The 20411-nt window shown below is 34.6% G+C and overlaps 3 protein-coding genes across 7 annotated transcripts in view; 2 read left to right on the top strand and 1 right to left on the bottom strand.

Annotated features, from left to right (window-relative positions):
- LOC116127900 (ATP-dependent DNA helicase Q-like SIM) overlaps positions 1-20411 on the top strand; it is a 79754-nt gene that overhangs the window by 44163 nt on the left and 15180 nt on the right. The gene's annotated exons all lie outside the window — the stretch shown is intronic.
- The window catches only part of LOC116127998 (ATP-dependent DNA helicase Q-like SIM), a 57757-nt gene that overhangs the window by 30617 nt on the left and 6729 nt on the right, over positions 1-20411 (top strand). The window contains exons 1-2 of one of the 3 annotated variants that reach the window (XM_031413670.1): positions 17562-17705; positions 20304-20391. The exons of 1 other annotated variant lie outside the window; for it this stretch is intronic. In XM_031413670.1, coding sequence (XP_031269530.1) covers positions 17618-17705; positions 20304-20391 — 176 coding nt within the window. In that variant the 5' untranslated portion in view covers positions 17562-17617. Of the gene's footprint in view, positions 1-17561; positions 17706-20233; positions 20392-20411 lie in introns of those variants that run through there. One more of the 3 variants, XM_031413668.1, reaches the window with a different exon arrangement.
- Positions 10944-12557, bottom strand: LOC116127996 (wall-associated receptor kinase-like 8). Of its 3 annotated transcripts, none has more exons than XM_031413661.1 (2): positions 12360-12557; positions 10944-12086 (listed from the first exon to the last, which is right to left on the bottom strand). In XM_031413661.1, the coding sequence occupies exon 2, from the start codon at positions 11846-11848 to the stop codon at positions 11105-11107; it is 744 nt and encodes a 247-aa protein (XP_031269521.1). In that variant the 5' UTR covers positions 11849-12086; positions 12360-12557; the 3' UTR covers positions 10944-11104. The 3 variants fall into 3 exon arrangements, with proteins under 3 accessions (XP_031269521.1, XP_031269522.1, XP_031269523.1); XM_031413662.1 differs by having other exon boundaries at positions 10944-11888; XM_031413663.1 differs by having other exon boundaries at positions 10944-11615.

Below are 20411 nucleotides of genomic sequence, written 5' to 3'. Positions count from 1 at the left end.
TCTTTCGAACATATTTCTTCTCCAACAATTATCGGATCTATTTCCTCCTTCAGATTGTCAGTTCCAATATCCTGCATCTGAAATTTTTTACTCTTGAAAATTTTGCATAACCTTTGTCCACTCAAAAGCATAGACAGGAATGCACCAAAGCAATAGGTGGGGGGAATTAACTACTTTTGGGTGACCGAGTAGTTTGATAGGGACTCTTAGGTGTATTACTCAAGAAGTCTTGAGTTTGAGTCCCACTCCGGTTGCTAATAGGGATAGCAGTTGGAGTTCTTACTTGGTCGGTTATTCTAAGGTCTTAGAAGATTAATTGAGGTGCACGTAAATTGGCCCAGAGCCCTGGACAACCCCGATCACAAAAAATCAAAAAAATAATAATAAAAAAAAGAAAGGTCTAGGGAATCCAAATTGAAGATAAGCAAGTGCATTTGCTACATCCATTGCAATCTTCAATCTATATTTCAACAGTAAAGGTCCAAGATGGGGTTGAGAGTTGCCCTGAATACAATAAGCAGGTGTCCTACATCCTATAGAATCAAAAACTAGAATGGAAGTCGAGTTTCTAAACAGCATCTAATCAACTTTAGAAAATTCTTATGTTTCATTTGTAACGCTAGTACAATAAGCCCTTTATTTATTTATTTTCAGAAGAAAACATGTTACAGTAACAATTAAGCAGAATTCTGCTTGACCATTCTTCCTAGTTGGTTAGAACAAATAACTTTACATTTTTGCATAAAATTCTTGTAACTTTATATCTTCTTTTTTCACTCCATGTTTGTGAAATTTATCTGCAATTGCTTAGAGAATGACTTGTGCTCTAAAATCTATATTACAATTTCTATTTTCTAAGTGGATTAAAGTTAATATTCTCTGTCAAGCAGCTCTATATGCAAATTTGTTGACAGCAGCAACACTTTTGCCCAGTCGAAGAAGTGAAGATCAAACCAGACAAGCGTAGTTTCCTACTAGAGTTGTTAAGCATAGTTTCCTGGCAGTAGCTAGTACGTAATTGCGAACTAGATGAGAATTTTTATAGTTCAAGAGCATTTGTCTTGATTCTGATATTCCTCACCAGTGCTTAGAGAGGAGACAATCACACAAAGAGTAATACTACACATACATCATTTTTATATAACATTTCTCATACAACATTATGTGATAAGATATAATTGGCTAATTTAAAGTTAAAATTAAAATTTCACCAAATCATATCTTGCCACATAATGTTGTATGAAAATGATGTATGTGTAGTATTATTCTCACACAAAAAACCGCGAAAATCACGAAAGTCAAGATGACAAAAGTCTAGAAAATCTAACACGGAACCGGGTACTATTTGAAGTAGATTAGCCGCAAAACTCTCAAAAAAGAAGTCGTGAATCAAAGTTATCAGAGTTTTAGTTTTTTTTTTTTTTTTTTTTTTCACAATGTATGTGTAGAAACAATGATTAGCTTATCACCCTTCATTTTTGTTAAAGCTTGAAGATCAGATTTTGATGATACATTGTTGGGGCAAATGGGTAGTAGCCAGTCTCCTATTTAACTCATTCTTTATTTGCATATATAATAACTCATCAAATATAGCCATTATTGGATCGACTTTTCTTTGGATTCTATTGATGACTCACGGTTAATTTACATGACTTTCCAAAGGACCCATTTGTTGATAGATTGTGATCTTTCAAGGGTCAAAAAAGCATGGACAAAATCTACTTCCACTTGAAAACTTAAGAAATAGTTTATTTGAAGGTTTTCAACTACTGCCATGGAAATGAAGCCATGAATTATTGATACATCCATAAAGTAAGGAAAATAGAATCATTAATACATAAACTGATGACATGCTAATTAGACTTGTACATTTGTCTGAGTTGTTTTGCCACATCTATCATATTTGACCTATCTTCTGCTTCAGGAGAAAGACATTCCGACACAAGCCTTGCAAGAGCTAGCAATTGTTGTTCTTTTACCGAACATATTCCCTCTCCAACAATTATCGAATCTATTATCTCATTTAGATTATCAGGTCCAATATCCTCTATCTGAAAACCTTTATTCTTGAGAAAGTTTTTTAAGCTCAATCCACTTAAAAGCATAAACAACGATTCGCCAAAGCAATAGACATCAACCTTCTCATTGCAAGCAAACTTTCTATGGGGAGCTATTGCAAGTAAAAACTCGGGTGAAATATATTCATACCATGCTTTTTTCGTCAAATGGACTTCCAACTGAGTTTTACCATCTGGAATAAACTCAGATACTGAAAAATCAAATAGTTTTACAACATATTGCTCATCAAGTAAAATGGTCCATGGTCCGAGACTTCCAAAAACAATAGGTCTAGGGAATCCAAGGTGAAGATAAGCAAGTGCATGAGCTATCTCCATTGCAATCTTTAACCTGAGTTTCAATGATAAAGGTCCAAGATGGGGTTGAGAATGACCAAAAATACGACCAGCAAGTGTAATATATCCAACAGAATCAAAAACTAGAATGGGAAATCGAGTTTCTAAACAACATCCGATCAACTTCAAAAAATTCTTATGTTTCATTTGTGTTGCAAATACAATGTTATTGATGTCCCGTTGGATTACTTCTTCTTCCAATGGAAAGCAAATGGGTTCAAACTTCATAACATAAATCTGACGGTCTTGAAGAAAGCCATTGTACAACCTATAGAAAATTTTATTTGTTATAATTAATCTCTCATTGTCATAATTAATAGTTGCTTTCCTCAGCTCTTTCTCGGAGAAACTACGAATAAGATTACATTTGCCATTACAAGTGGCAATCAACTGTTTCAATAACATTGCACCATTCTTCAAATTATGATCGTCCTTTTGGGGAAAACATGAACTCATCTTACTTGATCTACAAAAAAACCCATGAAATGCTTTCATTTATTTAACCAATAATTTTGAACATCAAGTATACAAGTATTAGAAAACGTGAAAAAAGAAAAAAAAATTGATCCTGTATATATATAAATACATTAGCTAACTACAGTATAACTTTTACACAAATGAATGTTCTATGTGTTTTATTCAGAAAAAGAATGTTTTGAACTAAGATCATTGTCTAACGTAAAGAAAATTAATCAAGAGTAAAAATAGGTGAAAGAAAGAGATTTACAAAGACAATGTACCTGTGATGTGAGGATGGCCAATTCGTCACCCCGTGCTAATTAATCGAAGTTGTTAAGAAAAAAGAAAGGCCTGAGTTTGAGAGAGCTAAGGAAATTTTTCAGTTATAGGAGACCATAAAATGTGATGAAGCACAATTAATAAACTTTTATGTACATAACCAGAAATCTTATTCCTTGGAAGTCAGCTGCCCTTGAGTCCTAAAGAAGACTCAGCTGCCCTTGAGTCCTAAAGAAGACTAGCACGTTCTTCACGGAATAATTCGCATGTGGCTTAAGAGAGAACACGTAGCTGTTGATGGCGAATTCATGTGCTGTATAAACTAAAATATAGAAATATGTGGATACGTCTACCTGAGCCGTCCACAGCCCACTAAATCAACAAACCCCATAGAAGGAGTCCTTTGATAAATGGGTTTTGGGTATAAATTAACAAACCCCCAAACAAGGAGCCCTTTGATAAATGGGCTTTGGGTATAAATTAACACAACCCCAAACAAGAATTATTACCAAGAAGCTGAAAGGGATGGGGAATTAGCAGAATGTTACAGTAACAATTAAGCAGAATTCTGCTTGACATTCATCCTAATTGGTTAGAACAAATAACTTTACCTTTTTGCATAAAATTTTTGTAACTTTATATCTCCTTTTTTCAATCCATGTTTGTGAAAGTTATCTGTAATTGCTTAGAGAATGACCTGGGCTCTAAAATCTAGATTACAATTTCTTTTTTCTAAGTGGACTAAAGTTAATATTCTCTGTCAAGCAGCTCTATATGCAAATTTGTTGAGAGCACCAACACTTTTGCCGAGTCAAAGAAGTGAAGATCAAACCAAACAAGCGTATAAGATGCTATCTGATTTCTTCAGGTTTGCATTAAATACATTTCTTTTTTTGCGTGTCCATTTTGTTTTGAAACTTTATATCAGAATTCATGTTGACTTGCAGATATGGAATGAATACTTCATGTTGTCGAGCTAAAATACTTGTGGAGTACTTTGGGGAGGACTTTGGTCATGACAAATGTCTAATGTATGTAATATTTCTTTTTGTTTTTTAGTTCTTTCTTTTAATATCACAGTGAAATCCACTTCTGTATTGGGTTAACCAAGACTTCTATCCTTTAGTTAGAATCTTGAAATATTAAGAAGTGAGATTTATAGTCTTCTATATTGTTATTCTCTTTCTAATACTTTGGATAGATATATGTCTAGATCTTGTAATTATGCTATCATATCGTATCACATCTGAGGTGAATCATGAATAAATAAAAGTGAGTTTTATTTTGAAAAAGGTAAAAATAGTTGAAGCCTTTGTATGCAGGTGTGATGTGTGTGTTAATGCAGAATTCCGTGGATGGCTCATATGATGATGTTATTTGTAGTGACATTAGACGACAAAAATTCATGGAGAAGCCAAACCTCAGGATGTTTGTCAGTAAAATAAGGGAGCAGATGTTACATGATCTATTTCATCTCATTCTCACATGTATTGTTTTTCAAGACATGAAAAGATGAATTTCGACAAGTTTTTATGTGATGACAGTCCCAAAAATTTTTGGCAACCGATTTGCTATGGTGGCGAGGTCTTGCTCGAATCTTGGAAAATAAAGGATACATCAGAGAAGGAGATGAGAAGGTATGCTCTCAAATTAACTTTTCTCTTCTCCTAGACTAATTTCTGGTCCATTCATTCTCTAATGGAGTTGTTAAGCATAGTTTCCTGGCAGTAGCTGGTACATAATTGCGATTTTTATGGTTCAAGAGCATTTGTCTTGGCATGTATCACTTACGCAGTTTGTATGCTTTCCTATCCTTTAGTGCGTGCATATGAATGCTTACGTTTTTAGCCAATCTACTCAATTACACTGTTATTTGCAGATCCACGTTCAGATTAAATTCCCAGAGCCAACAGAACTTGGACTGGAGTTTCTGCAATCAGACAATGAGCAAACTTTTTACGTTTACCCTGAATCCGACATGCTGCTCTCTGCAAGCGAATGCAAATCTTATTCCAGCTTCTCAGAGTGGGGAAAAGGTTGGGCTGATCCTGAGATTCATCGCCAGGGCTTAGAGAGGAGGCAATCACACAAAAAACCATGAAAATCAAGAAGACGAAAGTCTAGAAAATCTAACCCGGAACCGGGCACTGTTAGAAGCAGATTAGTTGCAAAACTCTCAAAAAAGAAGTCTTGAATCAAAGTCATCAGAGTTTTAGTTTTTTTTTTCTGTAAAATGTATGTGTAGAAACAATGATTAGCTTATCACCCTTCATTTTTGTTAAAGCCCTGAAGATCCGATTTTGATGATGCATTGTTGGGGCAAATGGGTAGTAGCCAGAACCATTAGTTGATAGATTGTGATCCCTCAAGGGTCACAAAGTATTATGCCTATACAAAAGCATGGACAAAATCTACTTCCACTTGAAAACTTAAGAAATAGTTTATTTGAAGGTTTTCAACTGAAGGCGTGAATTATTGATACATTCATAAACAAGGAAAGCAGAATCCCTTATACATAAACTGATGACATGCTAATTAGACTTGTATATTTGTCTGAGTTGCTTTGCCACATCTATCATATTTGGCATATCTTCTGGTTCAGGACAGAGACATTCCGACACAAGCCTTGCAAGAGCTAGCAATTGTTGTTCTTTTACCGAACATATTCTCTCTCCAACAAATACTGGATCTATTATCTGATTTAGATTATCAGGTCCAATATTCTCCATTTGAAAACCTTTATTCTTGAGAAAGTTTTTTAAGCTCAGTCCGCTCAAAAGCATAAACAGCAATTCGCCAAAGCAATAGACATCAACCTTCTCATTGCAAGTAAACTTCCTATTGGGATCCATTGCAAGTAAAAGGTCAGGTGGAACATGTTCATGCCATACTCTTTTCGTCAAAGGGACTTCCAAGTGAGTTTTACCCTCTGGAATAAACTCAGATACTAAAAATCAAATAGTTTTACAACATATTGCTCATCAAGTAAAATGTTCCATGGTGCGAGACTTCCAAAAACAATAGGTCTACGGAATCCAAGGTGAAGATATGCAACTGCATGAGCTATCTCCATTGCAATCTTTAACCTTAGTTTCAACAATAAAGGTCCAAGACGGGGTTGAGAATGACCCAAAATACGATCAGCAAGTGTCATACATCCAACGGAATCAAAAACTATAATGGGAAATTGAGTTTCTAAACAACATCCGATCAACTTCAGAAAATTCTTATGTTTCATTTGTGCAGCAGATACAATGTCATTGATGCCCTTTTGGATTACTTCTTCATCTTCCAGGAAGACAATGGGTTCAAACTTCATAACAGAAATTTGACGATGGTCTTTTAGAAAGCCATTGTACAACCTATAAAAATTTTTATTTGTTATAATTAATCCCAGATTGTCATAATTAATTGTTGCTTTCCTGAGCTCTTTCTCGGAGAAACTACGAATATGATTACATTTGCCATTAAAAGTGGCAATCAACTGTTTCAGTAACATTGCACCATTCTTCAAATTACTATCGTCCTTTCGGGGGAAAGATGAACTCATCTTACTTGATCTACAAAAAACCGATGAAATGCTTTCATTTATTTAACCAATAATTTGGAACATCCAGTACACAAGTATTAGAAAACATGAAAAAAAGAAAAAAAGATCCTGTATATATATAAATACACTACCTAACTATAATATAACTTTACACAAATGAATGTTCTGTGTATTTTATTCATAAAAAGAATGTTTTGAACTAAGATTATTGTCTAGCCTAAAGAAAATTAGTCAAAAGTAAAAATAGGTTAAAGAAAGGGATGATGTACCTGTGATGTGAGGATGGCCAATTCGCCCAATGCTAATTAATCGAAATTGTTAAGAAAAGAAGAAAGGCCTGGGTTTGAGAGAGCTAAGGAAAATTTTCAGTTAAAATGTGATGAAGCAAAATTAATGAACTTTAATGTACATAACCAGAAATCTGATTCCTTGAAAGTCAGCTGCCCTTGACTCTTAGAGCCGTAAAGAGGACTTGCATGTTCTTCACGGGATAATTCGCATGCGGCTTAAGACAGAACACGTAGCTGTTGATGGCGAATTCATGTACTGTATAAACTAAAATATACATTGATTAGAAAACTATGGATGCGTCTACCTGAGCCGTCCACGGCCCACTAAATTAACAAACCCCAAACAAGGAGCCCTTTGATAAATGGGTTTTGGGTATAAATTAACAAACTCCCAAACAAGGAGCCCTTTGATAAATGGGCTTTGGGCATAAATTAACAAACCCCAAACAAGAATTATTAACAAGAAGCTGTAGCAGCTGAAAGCGATGGGAAATTAGCAGAATGCAGTAAGCCCTTTATTTAATATTTTGAGCAAAGGACATGTTCCCACCCAAGGTTTATCCAAATGACAGGTTCATACCACTAATTCTATTTATTCCATATTCCCACCCTTAAACTAACACCGTAAGTTAATTTTAAATTTTGATTTATACAATTACCATCCTACCCTCCGTTCTTATTTCACCCCACCCAACCACCATCACCATCACCATCCAGCCACCACCACCACCCGCCAAACCCACTCGATCGCCGTTCAAGCCCAATTTTGCCTGATTCCGACGCGGATTGACCAACCCAACACCACCATCAGGATCCTCTCATCTCCCTCTCGAAAACCCCTCTCATCTCTAAGTGTTTGCTGCCACCATTCGTCGACCACTGCGATCTTTTTGTTCGTGTGTTGCAGGCAAAATTTTGGTCTCTCCTGGTGCTGGAAATCAACCCCATTACCACCAATAGCTTTACCAACATCCCACCTCAAAAAACCCCAAACAGATCCAATTGTGGTTGCCCGTCATTCGCCGTTCGTCACTCCAATTAGGGTTTTGCAATTTTGGTGAAAATTAGACTTAATTAGAGGTTGATTTAGGATTTTACAGGGAGTTTGTGGGTGTGTGATTGATTTGGAGGTTGATTATGCTTGTTTTCAAAGTTTTTTTTGTTGTTTTTTGGGTTGGATTGCTTTCAGGTTGGCTTGGTGGTTTAGTCGTAAATTGCAACGGGTGGTGGCCGGTGATTGGGAAGCAATGGTGGTCAATGTTGGTAGGGGTTTTGTTCAGGAGGAAGTGAAGAGGCTAATGGTGGTGAGTGGTGGGATTTTGGAGTCAAAAAACCGCCGGAATTTTGCTTGCAGCACGCGTACAAAAAGATCGCGGTGGTCGACGAACGGTGGCAGCAAACAGTTAGAGATGAGAGGGGTTTTTGAGAGGGAGATGAGAGGATCCTGATGGTGGTGTTGGGTTGGTCAATCCACGTTGGAATCAGGCGAAATTGGGCCTGAACGACGATCGAGTGGGTTTGGTGGGTGGTGGTGGTGGCTGGACGGTGAGGGTGATGGTGATGGTGGTTGGGTGGGGTGAAATAAGAACAAAAGGTGGATGATAATTGCACAAATCAAAATTTAAAATTAACTTACAATGTTAGTTTAAGGGTGGGAATATGGAATAAATAGAACAGGGGTATGAACTTGGGATTTTGGCTAAACCTTGGGTGGGAACATGTCGTTTGCTCTTTAATTTTTTTTCTCAAGAAAACATTTTACAGTAACAATTAAGCAGAATTCTGCTTGACATTCATCCTAATTGGTTAGAACAAATAACTTTACCTTTTTGCATAAAATTCTTGTAACTTTATATCTCCTTTTTTCACTCCATGTTTGAGAAAGTTATCTGTAATTGCTTAGAGAATGACCTGTGCTCTAAAATCTAGATTACAATCTCCTTTTTCTAAGCGGATTAAAGTTAATATTCTCTGTAAAGCAGCTCTATATGCAAATTTGTTGAGAGCACCAACACTTTTGCGGAGTCGAAGAAGTGAAGATCAAACTAAACAAGCGTATAAGATGCTATCTGATTTCTTTAGGTTTGCATTGAATACATTTCTTTACGTTCTTTTTTTGCGTGTCCATATTGTTTTTAAACTTTATATCAGAATTCATGTTGACTTGCAAGGTGTATGTCAAAATTCAGGTTTGGAAAAATTCTGTGGATGGCTCATAGCCTCATATGATGATGTTATGTGTAGTGACATTAGACGACAAAAATTCATGAAGAAGCCAAACCTCAGGATGTTTGTCAGTAAAATTAGGGAGCAGGTGTTACATGATCTATTTCATCTCATTCTCACATGTGTTGTTTTTAAAGACATGAAAAGATGAATTTTGACAAGTTTTTATGTGATGACAGTCCCAAAAAACCACACAAAAAACCACGAAAATCACGAAAGCCAAGAAGACAAAAGTGTAGAAAATCTAACCCAGTGGCCCTGTTTGAAGTAGATTAGCTGCAAAACTCTCAAAAAAGAAGTCATGAATCAAAGTCATCATAGTTTTAATTTTTTTTTTCTTTGGCTCATCAAAGCCAAAGAAAAGTGATGGGTAGGTTTAGTTAGGTAAGTTTGCAACATCGCTTCCATGATCCACAGAAATAAATAAGTGAGTGTTGTGGCTGGCGTTTCTCTTAAAACTAATTTTTTTTATTATTATTATATTACTGGATGTCTAAATCAATTTATACGTGTTATCACTAATATGAAAAGAAAAATATCACATTTATTATCAACTTAGAATTTATAAATTGGTTGGATTAGAAAATCAACTTCAAGTAATGCCACAACAGTTTCCTTAGTTGAACAAAATGCCCAAATTCAACACTATTTTGTTCTAGATTCCTCAAATGATGCCACAACAGTTATTCTCCTTAGTTGAATAAAATGCCCAAATTAATTAATGCCCAAATTCAACACAACATTTTGTTCAATATTCCTCAAGTAATGCCACAACAGTTATTCTCCTTAGTTGAACAAAATGTTAAAATTAATGCCTAACTCACCACCACATAATACTTTCAGTTCTAACAACGTGTACCCATTTCACTTCACTCTTCTTCATGTTAATTAAAGTTAATGTCAGATATAATAAGTATATAATTTAATTAAAGGCCTAGCTCTGTCATTGAAAGTTTCAAGTGTGAAAGAGTTTTGATTAAACATATAATTTAATTATATTTACCAAACATATTTGGCCCAGTTAAAAGTAAGTCACCCATTTGGAAATATTTAAAAAAAAAAAAAAAAAAAAAGCCTACCAACGGACTTGCCAATTTTATTGACGAATTTATATCTTGGTATACAACATAATAAACCTCAAATTTTAATAAATATTCAATTTTTTAATATGCAACTCTCAATAAAATTGGCATTTGACTCAATCCTTTAAACTCAACATGCCAACCATATCTTTTACCAAATTAATAATAATCCCGTTTCATATTTTCTTACAACTATTTCCATTATTTGTTGATTATTAATGTGATAGCATAGACTTAATTAAAAAGGATTTATGAATTAACGCAGCTATTTGACTTCCACCATACTACCATAGTAATAATAAATGAAGTTGATTTTTCTAATCTAACCAATTTATAAATTCTAAGTTGATAATGAAAGTGATATTTTTCCTTTCATATTAATGATAACACGTATAAATTGATCCAAACATCCCGATAATATAATAAAAAAAAAATCAGTTTTAAGAGGAAAGCAAGGCACAACACCCACTTGTTTATTTATGTGGATCATGGAAGCGACGTTGCAAACTCACCTAACTAAACCTACCAATCACTCATCAAATATAGCCATTATTGGATCAACTTTTCTTTGGCTTCTACTTATCGATAATAAGTAATTGTTTCTAAAACTACAGAGAATAGACAAAATCTACTTCTACTTGAAAACTTAAGAAATAGTTTATTTGAATGTTTTCAACTATGCCATGGCAATGAAGGCATGAATTACTAACACATCCATAAATAAGGAAAGCAGAATCCTCATACATGAACTGATGATATGCTAACTAGACTTGTACATTTTTCTGAGTTGTTTTGCCACATCCATCATATTTGGCAGATTTCTGGTTCAAGACAGAGACATTCGGACACCAGCCTTGCAAGAGCTAGCAATTGTTGTTCTTTTACCGAACATATTCCCTCTCCAATAATTGCCGGATCTATTATCTCATTTAGATTATCAGGTCCAATATCCTCTATCTGCAAACCTTTATTCTTGAGAAAGTTTAATAAGCTCTGTCCACTCAAAAGCATAAACAGCAATGCACCAAAGGCATAAACATCAGACTTCTCATTGGTAGCAGAATTCCTTTTGGAAGCTATTTCAAGTAAAAGTTCGGGTGGAATATATTCATACCATACTTTTTCCGTCCAAGGGACTTCCAAGTGAGTTTGACCCTCTGGAATAAACTCAGATACTGAAAAATCAAATAGTTTTACAACATATTGCTCATCAAGTAAAATGTTCCCTGGGGTGAGACTTCCAAAAACAATAGGTCTAGGGAATCCAAGGTGAAGATATGCAAGTGCATGAGCTATCTCCATTGCAATCTTTAACCTGAGTTTCAACAATAAAGGTCCAAGATGTGGTTGAGAATGACCCCAAATACGATCAGCAAGTGTAATACATCCAACAAAATCAAAAACTAGAATGGGAAATCGAGTTTCTAAACAACATCCGATCAACTTCAGAAAATTCTTATGTTTCATTTGTGCTGCAAATACAATGTTATTGATGCCCCGTTGGATTACTTCTTCTTCGTGTGGGAAGCAAATGGGTTCAAACTTCATGACACAAATCTGGCGGTCTTGTAGAAAGCCATTGTACAACCTATAAAAAATTTTATTTCTTGTAATTAATCTCTAATTGTCATAATTAATAGTTGCTTTCCGAGCTCTTTCTTGGAGAAACTACGAATAGGATTACATTTGCCATTACACGTGGCAATCAACGTTTTCAGTAAACATTGCACCATTCTTCAAATTATTATCGTCATTTCGGGGAAAACATGAACTCATCTTACTTGATCTACAAAACAACTCATGAAATGCTTTCATTTATTTAACCAATAATTTGGAACATCAAGTATACAAGTATTAGAAAACATGAAAAAAAAAAAAAAAATTGATCCTGTATATATATAAATACATTAGCTAACTACAGTATAACTTTATACAAATGAATATTCTATGTATTTTCTTTAGAAAAAGAATGTTTTGAACTAAGATAATTATCTAACGTAAAGAAAATTAATCAAGAGTAAAAATAGGTGAAAGAAAGGGATTTACAAAGACGATGTACCTGTGATGTGATGTGAGGATGGCCACCTCGTCGCCCTGTGCTAATTAATCGAAATTGTTAAGAAAAAAGAAAGGCCTGAGTTTGAGAGAGCTAAGGAAATTTTTCAGTTAAAGGAGACCATAAAATGTGATGATGAAGCACAATTACTGAACTTTTATGGACATAAACAGAAATCTGATTCCTTGAAAGTCAGCTGCCCTTGACTCTTACAGCCCTTAAGAAGACTTACATGTTCTTCACAGGACAATTCGCAAGTGGCTTAATGTACATTGATTAGAAATATATGGATAGGTCTATCTGAGCCGTCCACAGCCCACTAAATTGTCATCCACTAGAAATTTCTACCACTAGGGCAAGGAAGTTTCTTTCTTTTTTCTGTTTCAACAATTGCAATGAATTCAACAAAACAAATGATGGCTCAAGGTAAGTGGTGGGAAACATTGGACAGATAGAAAATTCTCAATACTAGGTGATAAAGTTGACTTTTCAAGGTCAACAAATTTTTTAAAACCATAAAGTAGACACAAATTGCCATAAGTTCACATTAAAAGCCTCCATAGACGTAAATTAGTACATATTTTTTTAGTCGGATGGTTAAACAGTCACAAGTGCGGACATGCAACTTAGTCAATGAGTAAACTACATACACTGATCTTGTTTTCACTAAGTGTAAGACATTTGTATGGTTTATACGAACATCCAAGTAAAAGACCCGAGTGTATTTGCCTTTGTCATAACAGCAGACATCCATTCTTCAGCTGTGGCAAACCTATATATATAATATCCGAATGTTGATTTAGAAAATCAAATGGAAAGTTTGTGCTATGTTGCCGTTCAAGTACAAATCGATTTAAGACTCGAGGTTAATTGACATGACTTTCCAAAGGAACCATTAGTTGACAGATTGTGATCTTTCAAGGGTCACAAAAGTATTATGCCTGTACAAAAGCATGGACAAAATCTACTTCCAGTTGAAAACTTAAAGAAATAGTTTATTTGAAGGTTTTCAATTACTGCCATGGAAAGGAAGGCATGAATTATTGATACATCCATAAACAAGGAAAGCAGAATCCTTAATACATAAATTGATGACATGCTAACTAGATTTATATACATCCATAAACAAGGAAAGCAGAATCCTTAATACATAAATTGATGACATGCTAACTAGATTTGTACATTTGTCTGAGTTGCTTTGCCACATCTATCATATTTGGCCTATCTTCTGGTTCAAGAGAGAGACATTCCGACACTAGCCTTGCAAGAGCGAGCAATTGTTGTTCCTTTACCGAACATACTCCCCTTCCAACAATTACTAGATCTATTATGTCATTTAGATTATCAAGTCCAATATCCTTCATCTGAAAAACTTTATTCTGGAGAAAGTGATAAAATTTATGTCCACTCAAAAGCGTAAACAGGCATGCACCAAAGTCATAGACATCAACCTTCTCATTGCAAGTAGTCTTCTTATTCTGATCCTTTCCAAGTAAAAACTCAGGTGGATCATATTCACGCCTTATTCTTGTCAGCCAAGGGCTTTCCAAGTGAGTTTTACCCTCTAGAATAAACTCAGATACCGAAAAATCGAATAGTTTTACAATATATTGCTCATCTGGTAAAATGCTCCATGGTGAGAGACTTAGAAGAACAATAGGTCTAGGGAATCCAAGGTGAAGATATGCAAGTGCATTAGCCATCTCCATTGCAATCTTTAACCTGAGTTTCAACAATAAAGGTCCAAGATGGGGTTTAGAATGACCCAAAATATGATCAGTAAGTGTTGTACATCCAATGGAATAAAAAACTAGAATGGGAAATCGAGTTTCTAAACAACATCCGATCAACTTCAGAAAATTCTTATGTTTCATTTGTGCTGCAAATACAATGTTATTGATGCCTTGTTGGGTTGCTTCTTCTTCTTTTTGTAGGAAGATAATGGGTTCAAACTTCATAACAGAAATCTGACGGTCTTGAAGAAAGCCATTGTACAACGTATGAAAAGTCATATTTGTTAGAATTAATCTGTCATCATCATAATTAATTGTTGCTTCCATGAGCTCTTTCTTGGAGAAACTACAAATAGGATTACATTTGCCATTACAAGTGGCAATCAATTGTTTTAGTAACATTGCACCATTCTTCAAATTATAATCATCCTTTCGGAGAAAACATGAACTCATCTTACTTGATCTACAAAAAAACCCATGAAATACTTTCATTTATTTAACCATTAATTTGGAACATCAATGTACAAGTATTAGAAAACATGAACAAAGAAAAAATTTGATCTTGTATGTATATAAATACATTAGCAAACTATAGTATAATTGTACACAAATGAATGTTCTATGTATTTATTCAGAAAAAGAATGTTTTGAGCTAAAATCATTGTCTAATGTAATGAAAATTAAGTGTTAAAATAGGTGAAACAGAGTAGCAATGAAAGTAGTCATACATGCAGAATTAATTAACCAAAAACAAAGGGATTTACAAAGACGATGCACCTGTGATGTGAGAATGGCCAATTCGCCCTGTGCTAAGTAATCGAAATTGTTAAGAAGAAAAAAAAGGCCAATTAAAATCTACTGAAGCACAGTTAATGGACTTTTATGTACATGACAAGTCAGCCGCCCTAGACTATTGAGTCCAAAAGAAGAGTTACTTGTTCTTCACGGAATAATTCGCAATTGGCTTAAGTGAGAAGACGTAACTGTTGATGGTGAATTCATGTACTAAAATATACATTGATTAGAATTATATGGATAAGTCTACCCGAGCCGTCCACAGCCCACTAAAATAACAAACCCCAAACAAGGAGCCCTTTGATAAATGGGTTTTGGGTATAAATTAACAAACCCTCAAATGATGAGTCTTTTGATGAATGGGCTTTGGGTATAAATTAACAAACCCCCAAACGATGAGCCCTTTGATGAATGGGCTTTGGGTATAAATTAACAAACCCCAAACAAGAATTATTAACAAGAAGCTGGCCGAGCTGAAAGGGATGGAAATTAGCAGAATGCAGTAAGCGGGCCCTTTATTTAAGCATATATATATACAAATAACTTATCAAATATAGCCATTATTGGATCAACTTTTCTTTGGATTCTACTTATCGATAATAAGTAATTGTTTGATAATAAGTAATTGTTTATAAAACTGCAGAGAATAAAAAAAATTTACTTGCACTTGAATTTTATCAAATAGTTTATTTGAAGGTTCTCAACTACTGCCATGGAAATGAAGGCATGAATTATTGAGACATCCACAAAGTAAGGAAAGCGGAATCCTTAATACATAAAGTGATGACATCTTAACTAGACTTATACATTTGTCTGAGTTGCTTTGCCACATCTATCATATTTGGCCTATCTTCTGGTTCAGAAGAGAGACATTCCGACACAAGCCTTGTAAGAGCTAGCAATTGTTGTTTTTTTACCGAACATATTCCCTCTCTAAGAATTGATGGATCTATTATTTCATTTAGATTATCAGGTCCAATATTCAACATCTGAAAATCTTCATTCTTGAGAAAGTTATTTACACTCTGTCCACTCAAAAGCATAAACAGCGATGCACCAAAGCCATAGACATCAAGCTTCTCATTGCAAGTCTTCTTATTGCGAGCCTTCGCAAGTAAACACTCAAGTGGAACATATTCACGTCCTACTCTTGTCGGCGAAGGGCTTTCCAAGTGAGTTTCACCCCCTGGAATAAACTCATATAGTGAAAAATCAAATAGTTTTACAACATATTGCTCATCTAGTAAAGTGTTCCTTGGTGAGAGACCTCGAAAAACAACAGGTCTGGGGAATCCAAGGTGAAGATATGCAAGTGCATTAGCTATTTCCATTGCAATCTTTAACCTGAGTTTCAATCCAAGATGGGGTTGAGATTGACCCAAAATACGGTCAACAAGTGTCGTACATCCAACGGATTCATTTTGATCTTACCCTTTAGCTCAAAGATTTGTTGTAGGCTAGTTGAAGTCTTTTAAGAATACAAAGTAAACACGACGTTTATGTTACAATAAGATAGCATGTTTGATTTCTTCTTCTTCTTGTAGGAAGATAACGGGTTGAAACTTCATAACAGAAATCTGACGGTCTTGTAGAAAGCCATCATACAATTTATAATAAATTGTTCTTGTTAGAATTGATCTTTGATCGTCATAATTAGTTGTTGCTTTCCTAAGCTCTTTTTTAGAGAAACTACGAATAGGATTACATTTGCCATTAAAAGTGGTAATCAATTGTTTTAGTAACATTGCACCATTCTCCAAACTATTATCGTCCCTTCGGGGAAAACATGAAGTCATCTTACTTGATCTAAAAAAAACATGGAATGCTTTCATTTATTTAACCAATAATTTAGAACATCAAGTATACAAGTATTAGAAAACATGAAAAAGAAAAAAAATCATCCTGTATGTATATAAAGCTAACTATAGTATAAGTTTATACAAATGAATGTTTTATAATCTATATATTTTATTCAGAAAAATAATGTTTTCGAGTTAGATCACTGTCTAACGTAAAATAAATCAAGAATAAAAATAGGTGAAATGAAGGGATTTAGAAAGATGATGTACCTGTGATGTGAGGATGGCCAATTCACCCTGTGCTAATTAATTGAAATTGTTTGAGAGAGCTAAGGAAATTTTTCAGTTAAAGTAGACCATAAAATGTGATGAAGCACAATTAATGAACTTTTATGTACATAACCAGAAATCTTATTCCTTGAAAGTCAGCAGCCCTTGAGTCCTAAAAATTTAAAAAAGACTTGCATGTTCTTCACGGAATAATTTGTATGTGGGTGTGGCGTAAGAGATAACACGTTAACTGTTGATGGCGAATGTACATTGATCAGAAATATATGGATACGTCTACCTGAGCTGTCCACAGCCCACTAAATTAACAAACCCCAAACCCAAACAATGGAGCCCTTTGATAAATGGGTTTTGGGTATAATTAACAAACCCCCAAACAAGGAGCCCTTTGATAAATGGGCTTTGGGTATAAATTAACAAACCCCAAACAAGAATTGTTAACAAGAAGCTGTAGCAGCTGGAAGGGATGGGAAATTAGCAGAATGCAGAAAGTCCTTTATTTAATTTTTTTTCTCAAAAATTCTGCTTGACGTTCATCCTAATTGGTTAGAACAAATAACTTTACCTTTTTGCATAAAATTCTTGTAACTTTATATCTCCTTTTTTATCTCCATGTTTGTGAAAGTTATCTGTAATTGCTTAGAGAATGACTTGTGCTCTAAAATCTAGATTACAATTTCTTTTTTCTAAGTGGATTAAAGTTAATATTCTCTGTCAAGCAGCTCTATATGCAAATTTGTTGAGAGCACCATAAGTTCACATTAAAAGCCTCCATAGACGTAAATTAGTACATATTTTTTTGGTCGGATGGTTAAACAGTCACAAGTGCGGACATCCAACTTAGCCAATGAGTAAACTACATACACTGATCTTGTTTTAACTAAGTGTAAGACATTTGTATGGTTTATGCGAACATCCAAGGAAGAGACCCTTGAGTGTATTTGCCTTTGTCATAACAGCAGACATCCATTCTTCAGGTGTGGCAAACCTATATATATAATATCCGAATGTTGATTAAGAAAATCAGATGGAAAGTTTGTGCTATGTTGCAGTTCAAGTACAAATCGATTGACGACTCGAGGTTAATTGACATGACTTTCCAAAGAAACCATTAGTTGATGGATTGTGATCTTTCAAGGGTCACAAAAGTATTATGCCTGTACAAAAGCATGGACAAAATCTACTTCCACTTGAAAACTTAAGAAATAGTTTATTTGAAGGTTTTCAACTATTGCCGTGGAAATGAAGGCATGAATTATTGATACATCCATAAACAAGGAAAGTAGAATCCTTAATACATAAACTGATGACATGCTAACTAGACTTGTACATTTGTCTCAGTTGCTTTGCCACATCTATCATATTTGGCCTATCTTCTGCTTTAGGAGAGAGACATTCCGACACTAACCTTGCAAGAGCTAGTAATTGTTGTTCTTTTACAGAACATATTCCCTCTCTGACAATTACTGGATCTATTATGTCATTTAGATTATCAGGTCCAATATCCTTCATCTGAAAAACTTTATTATGGAGAAAGTGATAAAATTTCTGTCCACTCAAAAGCGTAGACAAGCATGCACCAAAGCCATAGACATCAACCTTCTCATTGTAAGTAGTTTTCTTTTTCTGATCCTTTCCAAGTAAAAACTCAGGTGGATCATATTCACGCCTTATTCTTGTCAGCCAAGGGCTTTCCAAGTGAGTTTTACCCTCTGGAATAAACTCAGATACTGAAAAATCAAATAGCTTTACAACATATTGCTCATCTAGTAAAATGCTCCATGGTGAGAGACTTAGAAGAACAATAGGTCTAGGGAATCCAAGGTGAAGATATGCAAGTGCGTTAGCCATCTCCATTGCTATCTTTAACCTGAGTTTCAACAATAAAGGTCCAAGATGGGGTTGGGAATGACCCAAAATACGATCAGCAAGTGTTGTACGTCCAATGGAATCAAAAACTAGAATGGGAAATCGAGTTTCTAAACAACATCCGATCAACTTCAGAAAATTCTTATGTTTCATTTGTGCTGCAAATACAATGTCATTGATGCCTTGTTGGATTGCATTTCTTCTTTTTCTAGGAAGATAATGTGTTCAAACTTCATAACATAAATCTGACGATCTTGAATAAAGCCATTGTACAACTTATGAAAAGTCATATGTGTTAGAATTAATCCGTCATCGTCATAATTAATTGTTGCTTCCCTGAGCTCTTTCTTGGAGAAACTACGAATAGGATTACATATGCCATTACAAGTGGCAATCAACTGTTTTAGTAACATTGCACCATTCTTCAAATTATGATCATCCTTTCGAGGAAAACATGAACTCATCTTACTTGATCTATAAAAAAAACCCATGAAATGCTTTCATTTATTTAACCATTAATTCGGAACATCAAGTATACAAGTATTAGAAAACATGAAAAAAGAAAAAATTTGATCTTGTATGTATATAAATACATTAGCAAACTATAGTATAATTGTACACAAATGAATATTCTATGTATTTTATTCAGAAAAAGAATGTTTTGAACTAAGATCATTGTCTAATGTAAAGAAAATTAAGTATAAAAATAGGTGAAACAGAGTAGCAATGAAAGTAATCATACATGCAGAATTAATTAAGCAAAGACAGAGATTTACAAAGACGACGTATCTGTGAGGATGGCCAATTCGCCCTGTGCTAATTAATCAAAATTGTTAAGAAAAAAGAAAGGCCAATTAAAATCTGATGAAGCACAGTTAATGGACTTTTATGTACATGACAAGTCAGCCGCCGTTGACTCTTGAGTCCTAAAGAAGACTTGCATGTTCTTCACGGAATAATTCGCAATTGGCTTAAGAGAGAACTCGTAACTGTTGATGGCGAATTCATGGACTAAAATATACATTGACTAAAATACATGGAGACGTCTACAGCCCACTAAATTTGCAAACCCCAAACAAGGAGCCCTTTGATAAATGGGTTTTGGGCATAACTTAACAAACCCGCAAACAATGAGCCCTTTGATGAATGGGCTTTGGGTATAAAATAACAAACCCCAAACAAGAATTATTAACAAGAAGCTGGCCGAGCTGAAAGGGATGGGAAATTAGCAGAATGCAGTAAGCCCTTTATTTAATTTTTTTCTCAAGAAAACATGTTACAGTAATAATTAAGCAGAATTCCGCTTGACATTCATCTCCTTTTTTCATAAAATTCTTTTAACTTTATATCTCCTTTTTTCACTCCACGTTTGTGAAAGACTTGTGCTCTAAAATCTAGATTACAATTTCTTTTTTCTAAGTGGATTAAAGTTAATATTCTCTGTCAAGCAGCTCTGTATGCAAATTTGTTGAGAGCACCAACACTTTTGCCGAGTCGAAGAAGTGAAGATCAAACCAAACAAGCGTATAAGATGCTATCTGATTTCTTCAGGTTTGCATTAAATACATTTC

The sequence above is a fragment of the Pistacia vera genome, unplaced genomic scaffold (assembly GCF_008641045.1).
Source record: "Pistacia vera cultivar Batoury unplaced genomic scaffold, PisVer_v2 Contig196, whole genome shotgun sequence".
Taxonomy (NCBI): domain Eukaryota; kingdom Viridiplantae; phylum Streptophyta; class Magnoliopsida; order Sapindales; family Anacardiaceae; genus Pistacia; species Pistacia vera.
Note: the sequence above shows the minus strand (reverse complement) of the source record. Positions and strands in the feature narration are given on the sequence as shown.